We start from the raw sequence: 13,932 nt of genomic DNA on the forward strand, positions 1-13,932 counted from the left end.
AGTTAGCGGTTTTCATTTAACCTGTGCTTTGATTAATTTTCCAATTCCTTCTTCTCTGCTCTCAAAATTCTTTCTAAACCCATACCCAGAAATGCTTCGTCTCTCTCCTCTCACAATTTTCAAGTTTTTTTTCATGACTCCATCTTTATAGTCTTTCTTAGCTTCACAATCAGTCAATCTTTCTCGTTTTTAGGGCAATGGACTGATGGTGGTGGTCGTGTCGGTGATTTTTAGGGACAAAATGAACCATTCCCTCATGTGGTTCCTCACCTCCACGGCGTTGTCCGTTTCACGGCTTTCGACCCATCATCCTCAACCGTTGTCTGCAACTCCTGGATTCAATTCGATTAATAAGGTAGAAGTCAAATCAAATTTCCTCAAGATCGAAAACATCTATCCTTAATTCGAGCAAAATAGAAAAATACCAGACCTAATTTTGAGGCAATTTTGGTGCATTGATTCAAGGAACAACAAATTCGAATCAATTTCGAACCAAAAATCAGAAATTTGAGGTTAGGGTTTTTAATTTGATTTGATTTAAATTGATTTGCTTATTTGCTTTCAATGAAGCTCCACTGTTCGTGATTTAAAATCCCCTTTTTTTTTTTCCCTTCCTTTTATTGGTTTTTTTAAGGTACTTGCTCAATTCGTATCTTCTTGATGAATGTATACAAATTTCAAGCGTTTTTTTAATTTGGTGATTTTTGTTAATTTAAACAAATTATCTTAATGGATGTTTGTTATGTATATCTGCATTTTGAATTTAAATTCTGGTCATTTGTGATATACTGATATAGGTGGTTGTTGATGGTAGAAATTGATGCCTTGTAACCTTAGTTTGATTATAATGTGTTCTGAAACATAATAAATTGTTGGTAAAGGGTGAATAATTGACAGTCACCATTATCCTTGCCAATGCAAGATAAGCTAAGTAGTGAGATTGATGATTCCAGCTTATAGTAAACCGAATCTTTTTAATGAAATTGTTTGATGAGGAACAAGTTAATTGAGTGAAGATGTGAACTTATGAGTAAACTAATAAGATAAGGAACTTGATTTTGTTGCTATAAAACTATGATCTTAAATTGGTGTATTTGTATTGATGTTTTCTTTACTATCCAAGCTTTGAATATTTAATATAATGCTAAATTTGCAGTGATTAAAAAGTAGATGAAAAAATAGATAAATTGTCACAGAGTGAAAATTTTGGTTTGCAATCAGAAAGTGAGGCAAGAATGTAATCATGTAAGCCTTTTGTGCTAAAATAGGTAGGGGCTGATGTGACATTCATTCAGCACATGTGTATGGATTGACCTGATATTCCTAGTGCTTGAATACTGTTGTTTGTAAAATTCCCTGAGATGGTTGAAGTTTGATACAGATTCATGCTGAAAATTCTGATGAGGCCTAACTATGTACCAAATATAATAAATGCGAACTAGTGATCCAATTGTAATGGACTAAGTTAAAATGTACCTTTGTGTGGGGTATTTTGTGACATTTTTTTGAAATCCATGTATGACAGTTACCTTGTTCTAGCAAAATAGTTTTGGTAGAACTTATTTACTGGTAATAAGGCTAACTAAATTGACTAAGCATTTTTTTGTTTCAGTAAGTACACTTATGATGAGAGTTATCATATTTCTCCTACGTTCATAGTGCACTGCAGGGATATACATTAAAGATGTTGACTATTAGCTTTCCCATTTACATATTTTGTGGTTGTGTTAGATCATTTTTCTGATTTTTTTTTTTTTTTTTTTGAAATGCAACTACTCTAATACATCCTCTGTTGCTGACTCGAACCCTGCGATTCTGATGTGTTACATGGCTCAAATCAGTTGTTTGTTTGGCTGTTTTAGTGGATGTATGTGCTGTTGTAAATATTAATCTGGTTTGTGTGGCTGTTATAGTGAATGTATGTGTGGCTGTAGTTGCTCGTGGCTGGTGTTGCACTTTGTTGCTGCTGCTGTTGTTGTTGTTGTTGTTGCTGCACGATGTTTTGGTTCTGCTGTTGCTGATGTCTGCTCTTGATGCTCATTTTGCTCTGCTCCTGCTGATATATCCTCCTGAGTCCTGTTGCTGATGTTGCTATGCCCCTGCTATTGTGGTTATGCTCCCATTGTAATTTTATTTTTCTTGTATGTTTATTAAAGTGTAAAACATTATAGCTATTTATTAATGGAAATATCTGAGTTTTTATATGTGCAAGTCTTTGTATTAATTTAATGGAAAAAATGCAAAACTTATTTTATTTTTTGGCGTAAAAGGCACTGGTTCAGAGGCAAAACGGGTACCCTTTACTTCACTTCAGGCACCGAAAATTTCAGAATTCCTGTGGCTAAATTACATAGCCACGGAAATTTCAAACTTGTGCCACGATTTTACTCGTGGCACAAAGGTCAATTTGTTATCTTTATTGAAATTACACATGTATACATTGGTGTACTAAAATGATCAATTCACTTATACTAGATGATCATTATGAATATTAAAATGATCATGTGCATCATTTGCAGCAAATTATGTATGCAAATACAGTGTGTCCTGAAGGATCATCAATGGAGCTTAGAATTGAATACTTCAGAGAAAGAATAACAAATGAATTGAGGTTATACAAAATCAAGAGTGCAGTTGGATATCAACAGGTATTAATGAACAATATGGAATTATAACATGTTCATTTACAATAATGTGTATATATAATAATATTGTGTACTATGTACAAATTTTTTTTCCAGTAGCCATATATGCACATTTCTATCTTCTATGCATTGATCATGTCAATGAGACAATGCATATAATTGACAACAGGAAACTGCAAAACATCAAACAATTGCAACAAAGTATGAAAACCAACCCCAATTGGTGGTAAGTATATTGTTTAATAGATATATAAATGATCGGTTTGTTTATACAAAATGATCAATATTGAAAATTAAAATGATCAATATTAATATGATCCTTTGAATTTATTTTTTTCCTGTATATGTTGCAGTTAAAAGGATATGCAGAATACTTGAAAGGGTTGGGGTATGAAGATGCAGATTCTATTGAGAAATATAAGGTGGTTTTGCAAAAAATGAAGTGGAGGAGCAACGAAGATTACACCAACTGTGGAGTTTACATTATGAAACATATGGAAATTAAACTTTCACTACTGATCCCAATGAAGAATGGGTTTGTGACCTAAAACCAAACAATGTAAGTAAATTTCAACAAAACAAAAAAATATACTTCATGATCACTTTATAATACATAATGATCATTTATATCCCATTAATGTTCATGTTTATAATAAATTATTTTCCTGAAACAGGTGAACCAAATCAGAAAGCTCAGAGTACAATACATTGCCCAACTAATGCTGAATGAAGGAAACAGGCAGTCACAGAACAATAGAAGAGCAGCAAGAAGATTTGCACAAGCTTAATACAATATGTTCATATATAGACATATATATGATCATACTTGCTTTCAGTATTTGTATTGACATAAGTTTTTGTTGTTGTTTAAGTAAAGACAAAATTTATTATCTTTTTAATATTTACAAATAGTAAAGTGTTACATTATAATTGCCAGTTTTAAATCATCTAATAAAATTATTCCAATTTAATAATGGTTCTTACTATTTAAAATAGTAAATGATCACTTCCAAAAGCGATAATAATCATTTATAGAACATTTAAGAATAGTTTTAAAAAAAAAGGTTCAAATTACATAATAAATCCAAATATAAAAAACTTAGAGCACTTGAATCTCTATAAAGTTGAGACAACTAAAAATGTTGATAGTTAAACACCAAAACATAATTGCATATTGATTTACTCTCTTATTTAACATTTGTAGCCAATCTCTTAGCCACACTAGTATCAAAAAACGCTAATAACCTATCATATTTGGTTGAAATCTGTGGAGAACCGCCTTGAGTACTTCTTGAAACAGTAGGAGATCCTTGAACATTCCTTGAAACACTAGGAGAAACTAGAACATTCCTTGAAACACTAGGAGAAACTTGCACATTCCTTGAATTTCCTTGAGTACTTCTTGGAACATTAGGAGCATCATGCACATTTCTTGAAATACTAGGATCAACTTGAACATTCCGAGAACAACCTTGAGTACTTCTTGGAACATTAGAAGGAGCTTGAACTTTCTTCGGAACACTAGAACGAACTTGAACATTTCTTGGAGCTTTTGGAGGATTTTGAACAATGCTAGAAACTTTAGAAGGAGCTTGAGCATTGATTTGAGCATGCACAACTGTGGGAAATTGTACATTTCTTGGTTTCTTTGGTGTCAATTGAGAACTTGTTGGAACATTATCAACATCATGAGCAATTGTAGCTGTTTTACCCTAATGATCAAAATTAAAATAATTAATGATCAAATTCAAAATTCATAATGACCTTATACAAAATTGAAAGGTAGATGATTAATATTTCACCTTAACAATAGAAGATATGTCTGGATCAACAGTAACGTTTGATTGCATAGAGCTATATCCATATTCCTATAATAAAATGAAAATTATAAAAACATTATAATCACAACTTAAACTACTGAAATGAACAACTACAATTACATACATAATCATTTACATAATACCTATTCAAAGTCATTTGAAACACTATCATCTAAAGGGATATCTTCTACAATGGCAGTCTTTTTATTACCAACCTTGAAAAAAAATTAAAAGTAAAAATGTTTTATATTCTAAAGAATTTGATAAAAACAGATTAAAAAAAAAAAAGAAAATAAGTTTTATATTTACCTGGCCACTTGGATCTTCAATCACAATTAACTCATTAGGATCAGCAAAAGAATTAGCATAAGATATAGGACACCCATTCTCGTCCAATTCCTAAGGCAAAACAAAAATGTTCAATTCTTGAACATAAATGATCAATAACAAAAACATAAATGTTCATTATTACCTGAACTACTGCTTGACCTTTAGATCTTTTATAAGGAGTGTATACTGACTTTTTCTTCATCCACTGACCCCTGGCTTTGTTATAAGCCTTCTCTAAATTACTCTTAGGCCTATAATTCCTCTCTCCAATAGGTCTTAATTTTGCCGGATTCTTAACTTCATGATCAACAATTTCAATACCTTCAACCGGTTCATTAAAATCAATAGTACCAGTAACACTCTCAATCTTTTCTTTTAAAAGATTGAAATAACATTCAACCTCTGCTCTAGCATTCAAAGAGTCACTACAACAAATCGACCTTTGTGCCACAAGAAAAATCGTGGCACAAGTTTAAAATTCCCGTGGCTATGCAGTTTAGCCACGGGAATTATTAAATTTACTCTCGAGGCACAAGAGGCCGTGGCAAGAAATTTGCCACGGGAAAAAGGATGCCGAGGCTAATTTTGAAATTTATGCCACGGGTATTCACGTGGCAAACAAATTCTTTTGCCACGAATACTAACGAGGCTAACTAATTTGCTACAAAATTATAATGTGGCTAATAAACTTGGTAACCACAAATATTACCGTTGCTAATATGCTTGTTTGCCACAAAATATAACTGACCTTGTATAGCCGATCTTTGTCGTGCCTCATGTGGCTAAAAAATTTAAATGTCAAATATTGGTTAAATAAGTCAAATTTGATATTTTTTAGATCAATATATAATTTTCGTAACACATAATAAATTTGGAGGATGTTTAATATCCATACAAACAAATATATATTCGAAATTAGTATGATTCGGTACTATTCACATACACGCACGAAAACAGGGAAAAAAAAAAGAGTTATGCCCTCATATCCTTTTACTAAAGTAAAATAAAAATATTTACATTACATGTAATTTGATAAAAATAAATAGTAGTAAATCTTGTGCTTTGCGGTTTCCTTTTTACCTACAAGAACGAAAAATAAAAAGAATTAGTTATAAAAATTATTATAAAAGCCTAATAAATTAAACTATATATTATAATTTTATAAAGAATATAACCAACATAACCCAGCTTTAATGAACCTTGCATAAGAAAGAAATGCCACATTTGACTCAAAAATAGGAAACTGAACAATGTAAAGTACACCACAAACTGATAAAATAAACACATATAATATGCATCAAAGCTTTTGAAGTACAAATTGTGCATCAAACTTGTCAAAAAAAGCAGCGCATGAAAATCATTTCTAATGAGTCCTTTGATTCTAGCAACTTTGACCCTCTTCAGCAGTTAAGCATACAGTTCATTTCGATAAATATATAAGATGAAAGTTGAAAATGCACTTGACAGGTGAAACAGATTATGATCAACCCCAATGTCCTCCTACCCCAAATTGCACATTAAATACCTTTAACTCTAGTCATTCCCTAGTCCACCACCTAGTCTGCGAGGTCTCCAGTTAAAAACAGTTCAAACATATGCATAAGTATAAAGCTGCTCACTTCAAACATATTTACATAGAGCATCCCGTCTAGGTATGGACTGTGTGCATCGAACTGGCATGTCCAATAAACTATCAAAAGCATAAAATTTTCAGTCATGCATAGTACCTGACCCAGTGAGTTTCGTAGCTTGCCTTCCAATTCTTCAATAATTTTTCCCATGTCACAAGGATGACCTTTAGCCACTGACAGTTGCATACTCATCTACACCACGAAAAGAAAACTTACGTACAAACCTAGGAAAAGGGTTTAAGCAAGTGAAAATTATGTGGTATTCTGGTATTTGCCCCAGTTATCAAAGGGCAACACATTGTAAAGTTGAGTTTAGAATGGTCACAGTTTTTGAGTGCAGAACATGTACCTGTCTTCTAATAGATCTAGATAATCTAAATGTCCTGCACGCAGGAGTCACTATTTGTAGTCAAAGATAGCATGACAATGTTGATTAAACAGTACGTTGCAGTTCCTTCGTCCTAAGGTCGCACCTATATTATCATTGAAATAATTTGGTGCTTGATGAGTAAAATGACATCGAGAAACATCTATGGGAAAAGAAAAATCTTAAAACAAAATGAGATTGCATAGAATTGTACTCCCTCCGTCTCCGAAAGAACGACCCTTTTGGGTTGATTTCGCGGGTATTAAGAAAGTTAAATAAAAAGAAGTAAAATTATATTGAAAAGTTAAATTTACATGGAGTTTATAAAAAAAAAAAGTAGAGAGAGAAAGTAATAAAAATACATTGAAAAACAAAATTTTATATGGGAAGGTAATTTTGCACAAATACTGTTGCAAATAGATGAATATTTTAATGCAAATGGCATGATCACTTTGGGACTAAAATTTGGCCATAAGGGTCGAACTTTTGGGGATGGAGGGAGTAGTTAATAAGTAGAAGATTAGTAGTCTGTAGACATACCTCAATAACATGGATGTCATCCCACTGTCCTTCATGCAATTAAGCTCTTCGCCCATGACCAGACTTTGAACCATCTAATAAATAGAATAAGTCCACAGGGCAGTCAAATATTAAAACTAGTATGCATTATGCAGCAACCATCATAAATTATGATTCTCTTAACTAAAGTCAGTTAGAATATCACAAGTTCCAAATTAGAACAATGAATACTTAATGAAAGGATAAATTAAAACTAGTTACATTATACTTTTGATACTACTGATTGTATATTCTAGCCACGTTATATTCAATTAATAAAAGCCTTAGCTAATCCACTAAATTCCAGCCACATTTCCTCAATCATGGTTAGTCACTTTAGACAATGAGCATTCCCCGGCCCTTTATGCATAGCCACAGTCTTCTGTCGAAGAAAGTACATAGCAATTAAGCATAGCAGTATTTATCAAGCCAACTTAGCTCATTAATGCAATAACATGGAAATTATAAACATAGAATAAAAAAAAAAAAAAAACTTTACAACATTGCACCTATCATTAGCAGCATTGCAGCTATACAAGGTATGCTCAAAGTTTGAATCAACTGGTAGAATTTTTGTGAGAGAGGCACAATTTGATCATACTTCTGAATTTTGATCAATAGCATTCAGTCTTATAAGCAAAGTCAACTAAAATGACCCAAATGAATCAACTAATACAAATAGTCAAATAATACAAATGAAACAATAAAGACACCACCCCTTTTAAAAAGAAGTTAAAAATCCAACTTAATTTTTACAACCAACCTCCCTCTTCCTGAGTGCAAACCTTCCCTCTCCCCTACACACCTGCCCCCCTACCTTGCCTACACACTACCTCATTCCCTGCCTGCGCATTACTCCCCTCCTCACCTGCCCCCTTACTTGATCACTGCCCCCTCACCTTGTGGCACACCTGGCCTCTCCCTGCTTACACACCATTCCCCTGCTTGCACACTTAACTTATCCCCAACCTGCACTCTAATCCCATCCCTGACTATCCCCATCCCTACACACTTCCCCCTTCCCTAGCAACACACATGCACTCTCCCCGTTTTAACACACACCCCTCACCTGCTTGCACTCTTACTTCTTACCCTATTTGCATATTGTTCCCCTCCCTTCCTGATCCCGTCCCTGCACACTGGCTTCCTTAGCCTATCTATTAGAATGAAAAGACTAACAAATTATATAGTTAATCAAATTTACACATAGTTAATATATATGATAAAACTAAAGAATTCAGTCACAAATTTGACTGAATACCTATAAAGTCTAGAGAACAATTTGATACTCGTAATTGATTAAAATAGAGTCTTCGCTATTTATTATTTAGCCAAAAACACTAAATAGCAGCACATGCAAATAATAATCAGAAGATTAAAAAGATTCTACACAAAAATTTAATCAAAGTAATTATTATTTGCAAAAATCGAATTACGCTAACATACAGTACAAAATTATTAATATTAAACAACACGAATTTGGGAATGAAGCTACCATACGATGTTGAAGCATAAGATCGCAAAAATAAAATTGAAATTGCCGAAAACAACTCTATTTAAGTATAGCAACTACAATCAACATTGATACATTAATTAAATCACTAGATATAAGAAAAACGAAGAATTAATTCATGTTAAACTAATCTAAACTTGAAATTTTGTCGAAGAATTGATCTTACTGTGCGAGCGTTGGTTGAATTGGGAATCAGGGATCGTTCGAACGGTTTCTAACTTTCTGCAAACAAGGTTTTTGAATTTATTTTTTTTCTTTTATTACGGAAACAAGTAGTTGTACTTTTTTTTTTATCTGTTATACTTTTTTTTTTTGAATATTTATAATTTTATACAACTAGTTTGAGGTGAGTTCCGTATGTAATTTTAGGATATAAGTTTTTTTTACACAAAATAAGGTCAAATAGTATGTACTCTAAACTTCATATAAAAAAATCAATATAATGAACAAATGTCCATTTTAATTATTTTTTACAATTAGAACTCAATACTTTGTACTTCGTATAAGTTAATGTTCATGTTATTATAGAATGATTTATTTGAAATCATGGAAAAATATTTTAGAATTATAGTAGTAAATAATCATATTTCATATTATATTTTGCCAAAAACAACAAAATTCATCAATTTTAATTGTACGTATAATTTACCATTTTACATACTCATCAATTCTAATATACTTATAAATTGATTAAAAATACTATTTAATGTAATCATTGTATGTCATTTTATAGAATATTTATAGATAACATGTATCTTGTGATTAAATTTAATTGTACATATAATAATTTCATTAAATTCTTGAGAACAGTAGTCTTTCCTTAAAATGAGTATTATTGGTTTATGTTGATATATGTATGCATGCTACAAAAATTAATTTTAACATGGCACAAATATGGTTTCAATGTCACGGTGAAAAAATTACCCTTGGTGAAAGTGTTATATTTTTCAGCATAAATAGGATTAGTCGTAGCATAAGTGTAAGTTTAGCACGGGAACATAATCACCGTGGCATATGTGTATTTACCACGGGAAAAAATTTATAGTCGTGGCACAAGTTTCAATTTGCCACGAATATTTTTCTCCCGTGGCATAAAATTTCAATGGAGTTTTAAGTTTCTAGCTTAACTATATTTTCCCGTGGCAAGCTCAATTTATGCCACGAATTTTGTATTCCCGTGGCATAATTCGTGGCATAAGAGTCAATTTGTTGTAGTGAGTGTTGACAACTTGTTACCAACTTAACAAATTTCCTTAGTGTTTGTGTCCTCCAAACACTTGTAGATACTACATTGGTTTTCATTGTAGGTTCATCAAGGCCATGACTACACATAGCAGCCTTAATCCACCTCTTACATATATAGTCATCTGGAATCTTATGAACACAATTCATATGATAAATTCGAAGAGCATGAGAACAAAGCAAACCCATTTCACTAAACAACATGCATGTACAACATATTGCATGTGTTTCTTTATTAAAAACAACCTCGTGCTTGATCATATCTTTCCCAAGTCTCCACAAATGATAATAATATTCAGGAAAATTCACACCAGCATCCTTATGATCACAAGCAGTACCCTTAATGAACTCTTCCTCAAAAAGCACATAAGCTTGAATAGTATACAATGATCTAGCATGAACAAGAATCCCAATGTATGCAAAGGCCAAATGACGATTACCTCTGATTGTATTATAATCTCTCCCTTTTTTCTTTGCTTCTCCACTCTTGAACCACATCGAGAAACACTTGATAGAAATCACATAGACCTTGTGTCTTGTTAAGCCTTTGAGAAACTGATTTGTTAGTTGTCTCACTACGTTGAGATGAAAGCACACCTCCTGACCAATATTTGTTTGAAAAAGCTGGACACCACATCTCTTTGATTTTATACAAATCATTCAACCAATCAACATTTGCACAGTCATATTTCAGCAACATTCTGTAAATGAAACATATGATCATTAAGCATAACAGTTATGATCATTAGAAATAAACATTTATAAAAAACTAAATGTTCATTTCTGTAAAAATTATTTAAGAAGCTAAACAAGTATATAGCAGAAGTACCTTTTCCAATAATGCTCAAATTTTGGTGGAGTTTCACAATACTTCAGCAAATAACCAAATAAATCAGTGAAACCATCCAAAGCTCTCAACGCCCCAATGTGTTTCTTAGAATTTTGTTCAATATGCCACACACATAATCTATGATGAACACCTTTGGGGAAAATATTTCTTATCCCAGCTGCAATTGCTTGAGCTTGATCAGTCATTATAGTAATAGGACTTCTCCTTCCCATAGAAGTTAGAAAAGTATCAAATAACCACTCAAATGATTCTGTTCTTTCATTAAGTATAAATCCCATGCCAAACATCACATTATTTGCATGATAATTCATACCCACAAATGGAGCACAAATCATACCATATTTGTTAGTCCTATAAGTAGTATAAAAAACTAACAAATCACCAAAGTAATGATAATCTCTCATCATCCTTCCATCTCTCCAAAAGAAATTAACCAATGCACCATTTTCATCTTGTTCAAAATCATAATAGAAATCTGCTTCATCAATTTGTCTCTTAGCAAAAAATTTGATTAGTTGATTGTTGTCACCTCCCTCAAGTTTAGCTCTCTTTTCAGCAGAAATAACATTATAAGCATCAGGAGCTGTAAAACAAAGGTTAGGAGACCCTCCAACCTCCTTCTTCAAAGCTCTCAAAGAATCAGAAACTTTAACTCCACTCAATCTAAGTGTAGAAATGAAATTAATATGTTCCTTAGAAATATCCCTTTGAGACCTTATTAAATGTCTCTTGTCAACAGGAATCATTTCATGATTATGGACCATCTCATGTCTTGTACATGTATATACACCTGAACGGTCAATACTAAACTGCACAAAAGCTAAGCAACCAGTCCTTATGTTAAGTCTCTCATAAAGCCTATTATTCCTGCACTTATCATCTTTAAAACCCTCATTTGTACAAACAAATATTTTCATAGAGAATGAATCATCTCTTCGCCTCTTACTTTTTCCAATTCTAATTCCAAAGCCCTTTCTAAATGCATATTTATTAAACATTTCATAAGCCACATCTTCAGAAGGAAATTGTTTCCCATAAAATTCAGAACTAGCTGCTTCCTCAAATACAATAGCATTCTTTTTTTCCACTGCAATATTAAAATGTAACAAATGAACACAAATAATAGCAATAATGTACAATTACAATAATGATTTTAATAAATTACAGTACAATAACCACATGTAAACTGTTAATGATCATTTATCATTACATAAATGAACATATATCAAAATGATAATGAAACATATAAATGAACATTTTTTATTACATAGATAAATATAAATTACAGTAACTACACCTATGTAAACTTAAATGTACATATAATGTAACATACATGAGCATTAGTTTAATACTCTAAACAAATTAATTGAATGTCAAATTTTATAAAACTATAGCTAATCATTAAAATGCAGAAAACTGGAAAAAAACATCAATCGAATAACAACATTACAAATAAAAACAATAAATCACAACAATACATCACAAATTATAAATTAAAAATATCATAAATAAAAATGAAATCAAAAATTATAATCGACCATAATTTTGGTTTTAGTTCATACAATAAGCAATAACAATTAGCTAAACAATAAAATCAATAATTATAATTGAGCATTATATAAACTATAGTTCATACAATTAGCAAAACTATGAAATCAAAAATCAAAATCGAACTATTACAGGCGAAAAACAGAGCATAATCAAAATCGAATGATTGAGGGAAAAATTACTCACATTGTTTCGAAAACGAGTCGACTAAACCAACTCCAGCAGGAAAAATAGAATCACAATCACGATCAAAAGCAATTAAGCTAGAATCACAGTCACGATCAAACACAATTGAGCTAGAAATTTCCATGGAAGAAGAGAGAGAAAAATTGGGGGAAAAATAAAAAATGCAGGAGAGAGAAAATGAAATAAGTACAATAAGAGAGAAATAAAATAGAAATTAGGTTAAGAAAATCATTATATAGTTGCTTGAATAGAAAGTTAACAAAAATGAAAAAAGATGAAGAAAAAAAAACAAAATTGCAGAATGGTTCAATATAAAACGACGTAGTAGCATGGGGGTGTAGGAGAAGCTAGCTACCCTAGAGTCTAGGCAAAAATTTGTAGCGTTGGGTATGAGTCGGGCCCTTATGAAATTACTAAATCCGCAAGATCCGCCGTGATCCCGTTGCAAGCCCGAAACTCAAGGGGTATACGGAGTAACAATGTGTCAAAAAGTACCCCGATTCGACTAGACTTGATTTGATGTAAAAGTGACCTGATCCAAAATTCAACCTTCATGGGCATAATGATTTCACATGATTCAAACCTGAACTAGACCCGACCTAAAGATCTAATAGAATCAGACAATTTGACACCTCTAGTCATATGCTTTTAAATCAACATTGTTTTCGGGATTTTTTTGTAAATAACCACCCTAATATGTACCGAGTAAAGGTAAAATACAGTCCCTAAACTTTCGTATTTGTGCACTTTTAGTCCATGTCAACTTTTTTGTGCACTTTTGGTCCCTCAACTACAACTCTTGGTGTTTCTGACCAAATAGTTTAGGGACTTAGCCTAGTCAGCATAGTTTAGGGACCATGACTCATATATTTTTTTTTTTTTCCTTTTTTTTTTTCTTCAGAATTTATTTAAAAATTCCCAAAACACCTCATTAATAATTTATTAAAAAACAATCCTTAATTTTTTGTCAGAATTTTATTTTTGTCACAAACTAGCTAATGAAGTAATAAGCACAAACAAAAAATCAATCAAAATCCTTCAAATTTCTCGATCTAAAAATTCCCCAAAAATTTCCCAATTTCTTTCTCCTCCGATCACCATTTTCCGATCAATTGCCGTGAATTTGAACCCTAATAATTCCCAAATTCAACCACCATTTTCACCCAGTTTTCGATGATTAATCAGGAATGGCTTCTTCGGAAGCCGATTCCCGGCTGAAACAAGTGTTGGTGTCCTCTCTTG

General features: G+C 32.1%; 1 protein-coding gene and 2 long non-coding RNA genes across 4 annotated transcripts; 1 reads left to right on the plus strand and 2 right to left on the minus strand.

Moving 5' to 3' along the window:
- On the plus strand, positions 1-2,204 carry LOC145615134 (uncharacterized). The gene is made up of 2 exons (XR_014107244.1): positions 1-512; positions 1,914-2,204. It is a non-coding gene; the product is annotated as an uncharacterized LOC145615134 (long non-coding RNA).
- A 3,483-nt stretch (positions 2,205-5,687) lies between these two features.
- On the minus strand, positions 5,688-8,209 carry LOC145615204 (uncharacterized). 2 transcript variants are annotated; one of them, XR_014107255.1, is made up of 5 exons: positions 7,861-8,209; positions 7,334-7,407; positions 6,776-6,899; positions 6,523-6,650; positions 5,688-5,875 (listed from the first exon to the last, which is right to left on the minus strand). It is a non-coding gene; the product is annotated as an uncharacterized LOC145615204 (long non-coding RNA). The 2 variants fall into 2 exon arrangements; XR_014107249.1 differs by having other exon boundaries at positions 6,523-6,618; positions 7,861-7,878.
- Positions 8,210-9,974: 1,765 nt separating this feature from the next.
- LOC145636905 (protein FAR1-RELATED SEQUENCE 5-like) lies at positions 9,975-12,814 on the minus strand. Its single transcript, XM_081688443.1, has 4 exons — positions 12,691-12,814; positions 10,936-12,043; positions 10,613-10,807; positions 9,975-10,497 (listed from the first exon to the last, which is right to left on the minus strand). The coding sequence occupies exons 1-4, from the start codon at positions 12,812-12,814 to the stop codon at positions 9,975-9,977; spliced, it is 1,950 nt and encodes a 649-aa protein (XP_081544569.1).
- Between the last annotated feature and the right edge of the window lie 1,118 nt (positions 12,815-13,932).

Source organism: Chenopodium album, chromosome 1 (assembly GCF_948465745.1).
Source record: "Chenopodium album chromosome 1, dcCheAlbu1.1, whole genome shotgun sequence".
Lineage (NCBI taxonomy): Eukaryota > Viridiplantae > Streptophyta > Magnoliopsida > Caryophyllales > Amaranthaceae > Chenopodium > Chenopodium album.

What these genes read in the sequence shown, in the direction of transcription:
- LOC145636905 (XM_081688443.1), bottom strand. Translation starts at nt 12,814, where the DNA reads ATGGAAATTTCTAGCTCAATTGTGTTTGATCGTGACTGTGATTCTAGC. An exon ending in CGACTCGTTTTCGAAACAAT is followed by an intron (nt 12,044 to 12,690) that starts GTGAGTAATTTT and finishes TTAATATTGCAG; the next exon opens with TGGAAAAAAAGAATGCTATT. An exon ending in CTATGTGATTTCTATCAAGT is followed by an intron (nt 10,498 to 10,612) that starts GTTTCTCGATGT and finishes TGTTCATGCTAG; the next exon opens with ATCATTGTATACTATTCAAG.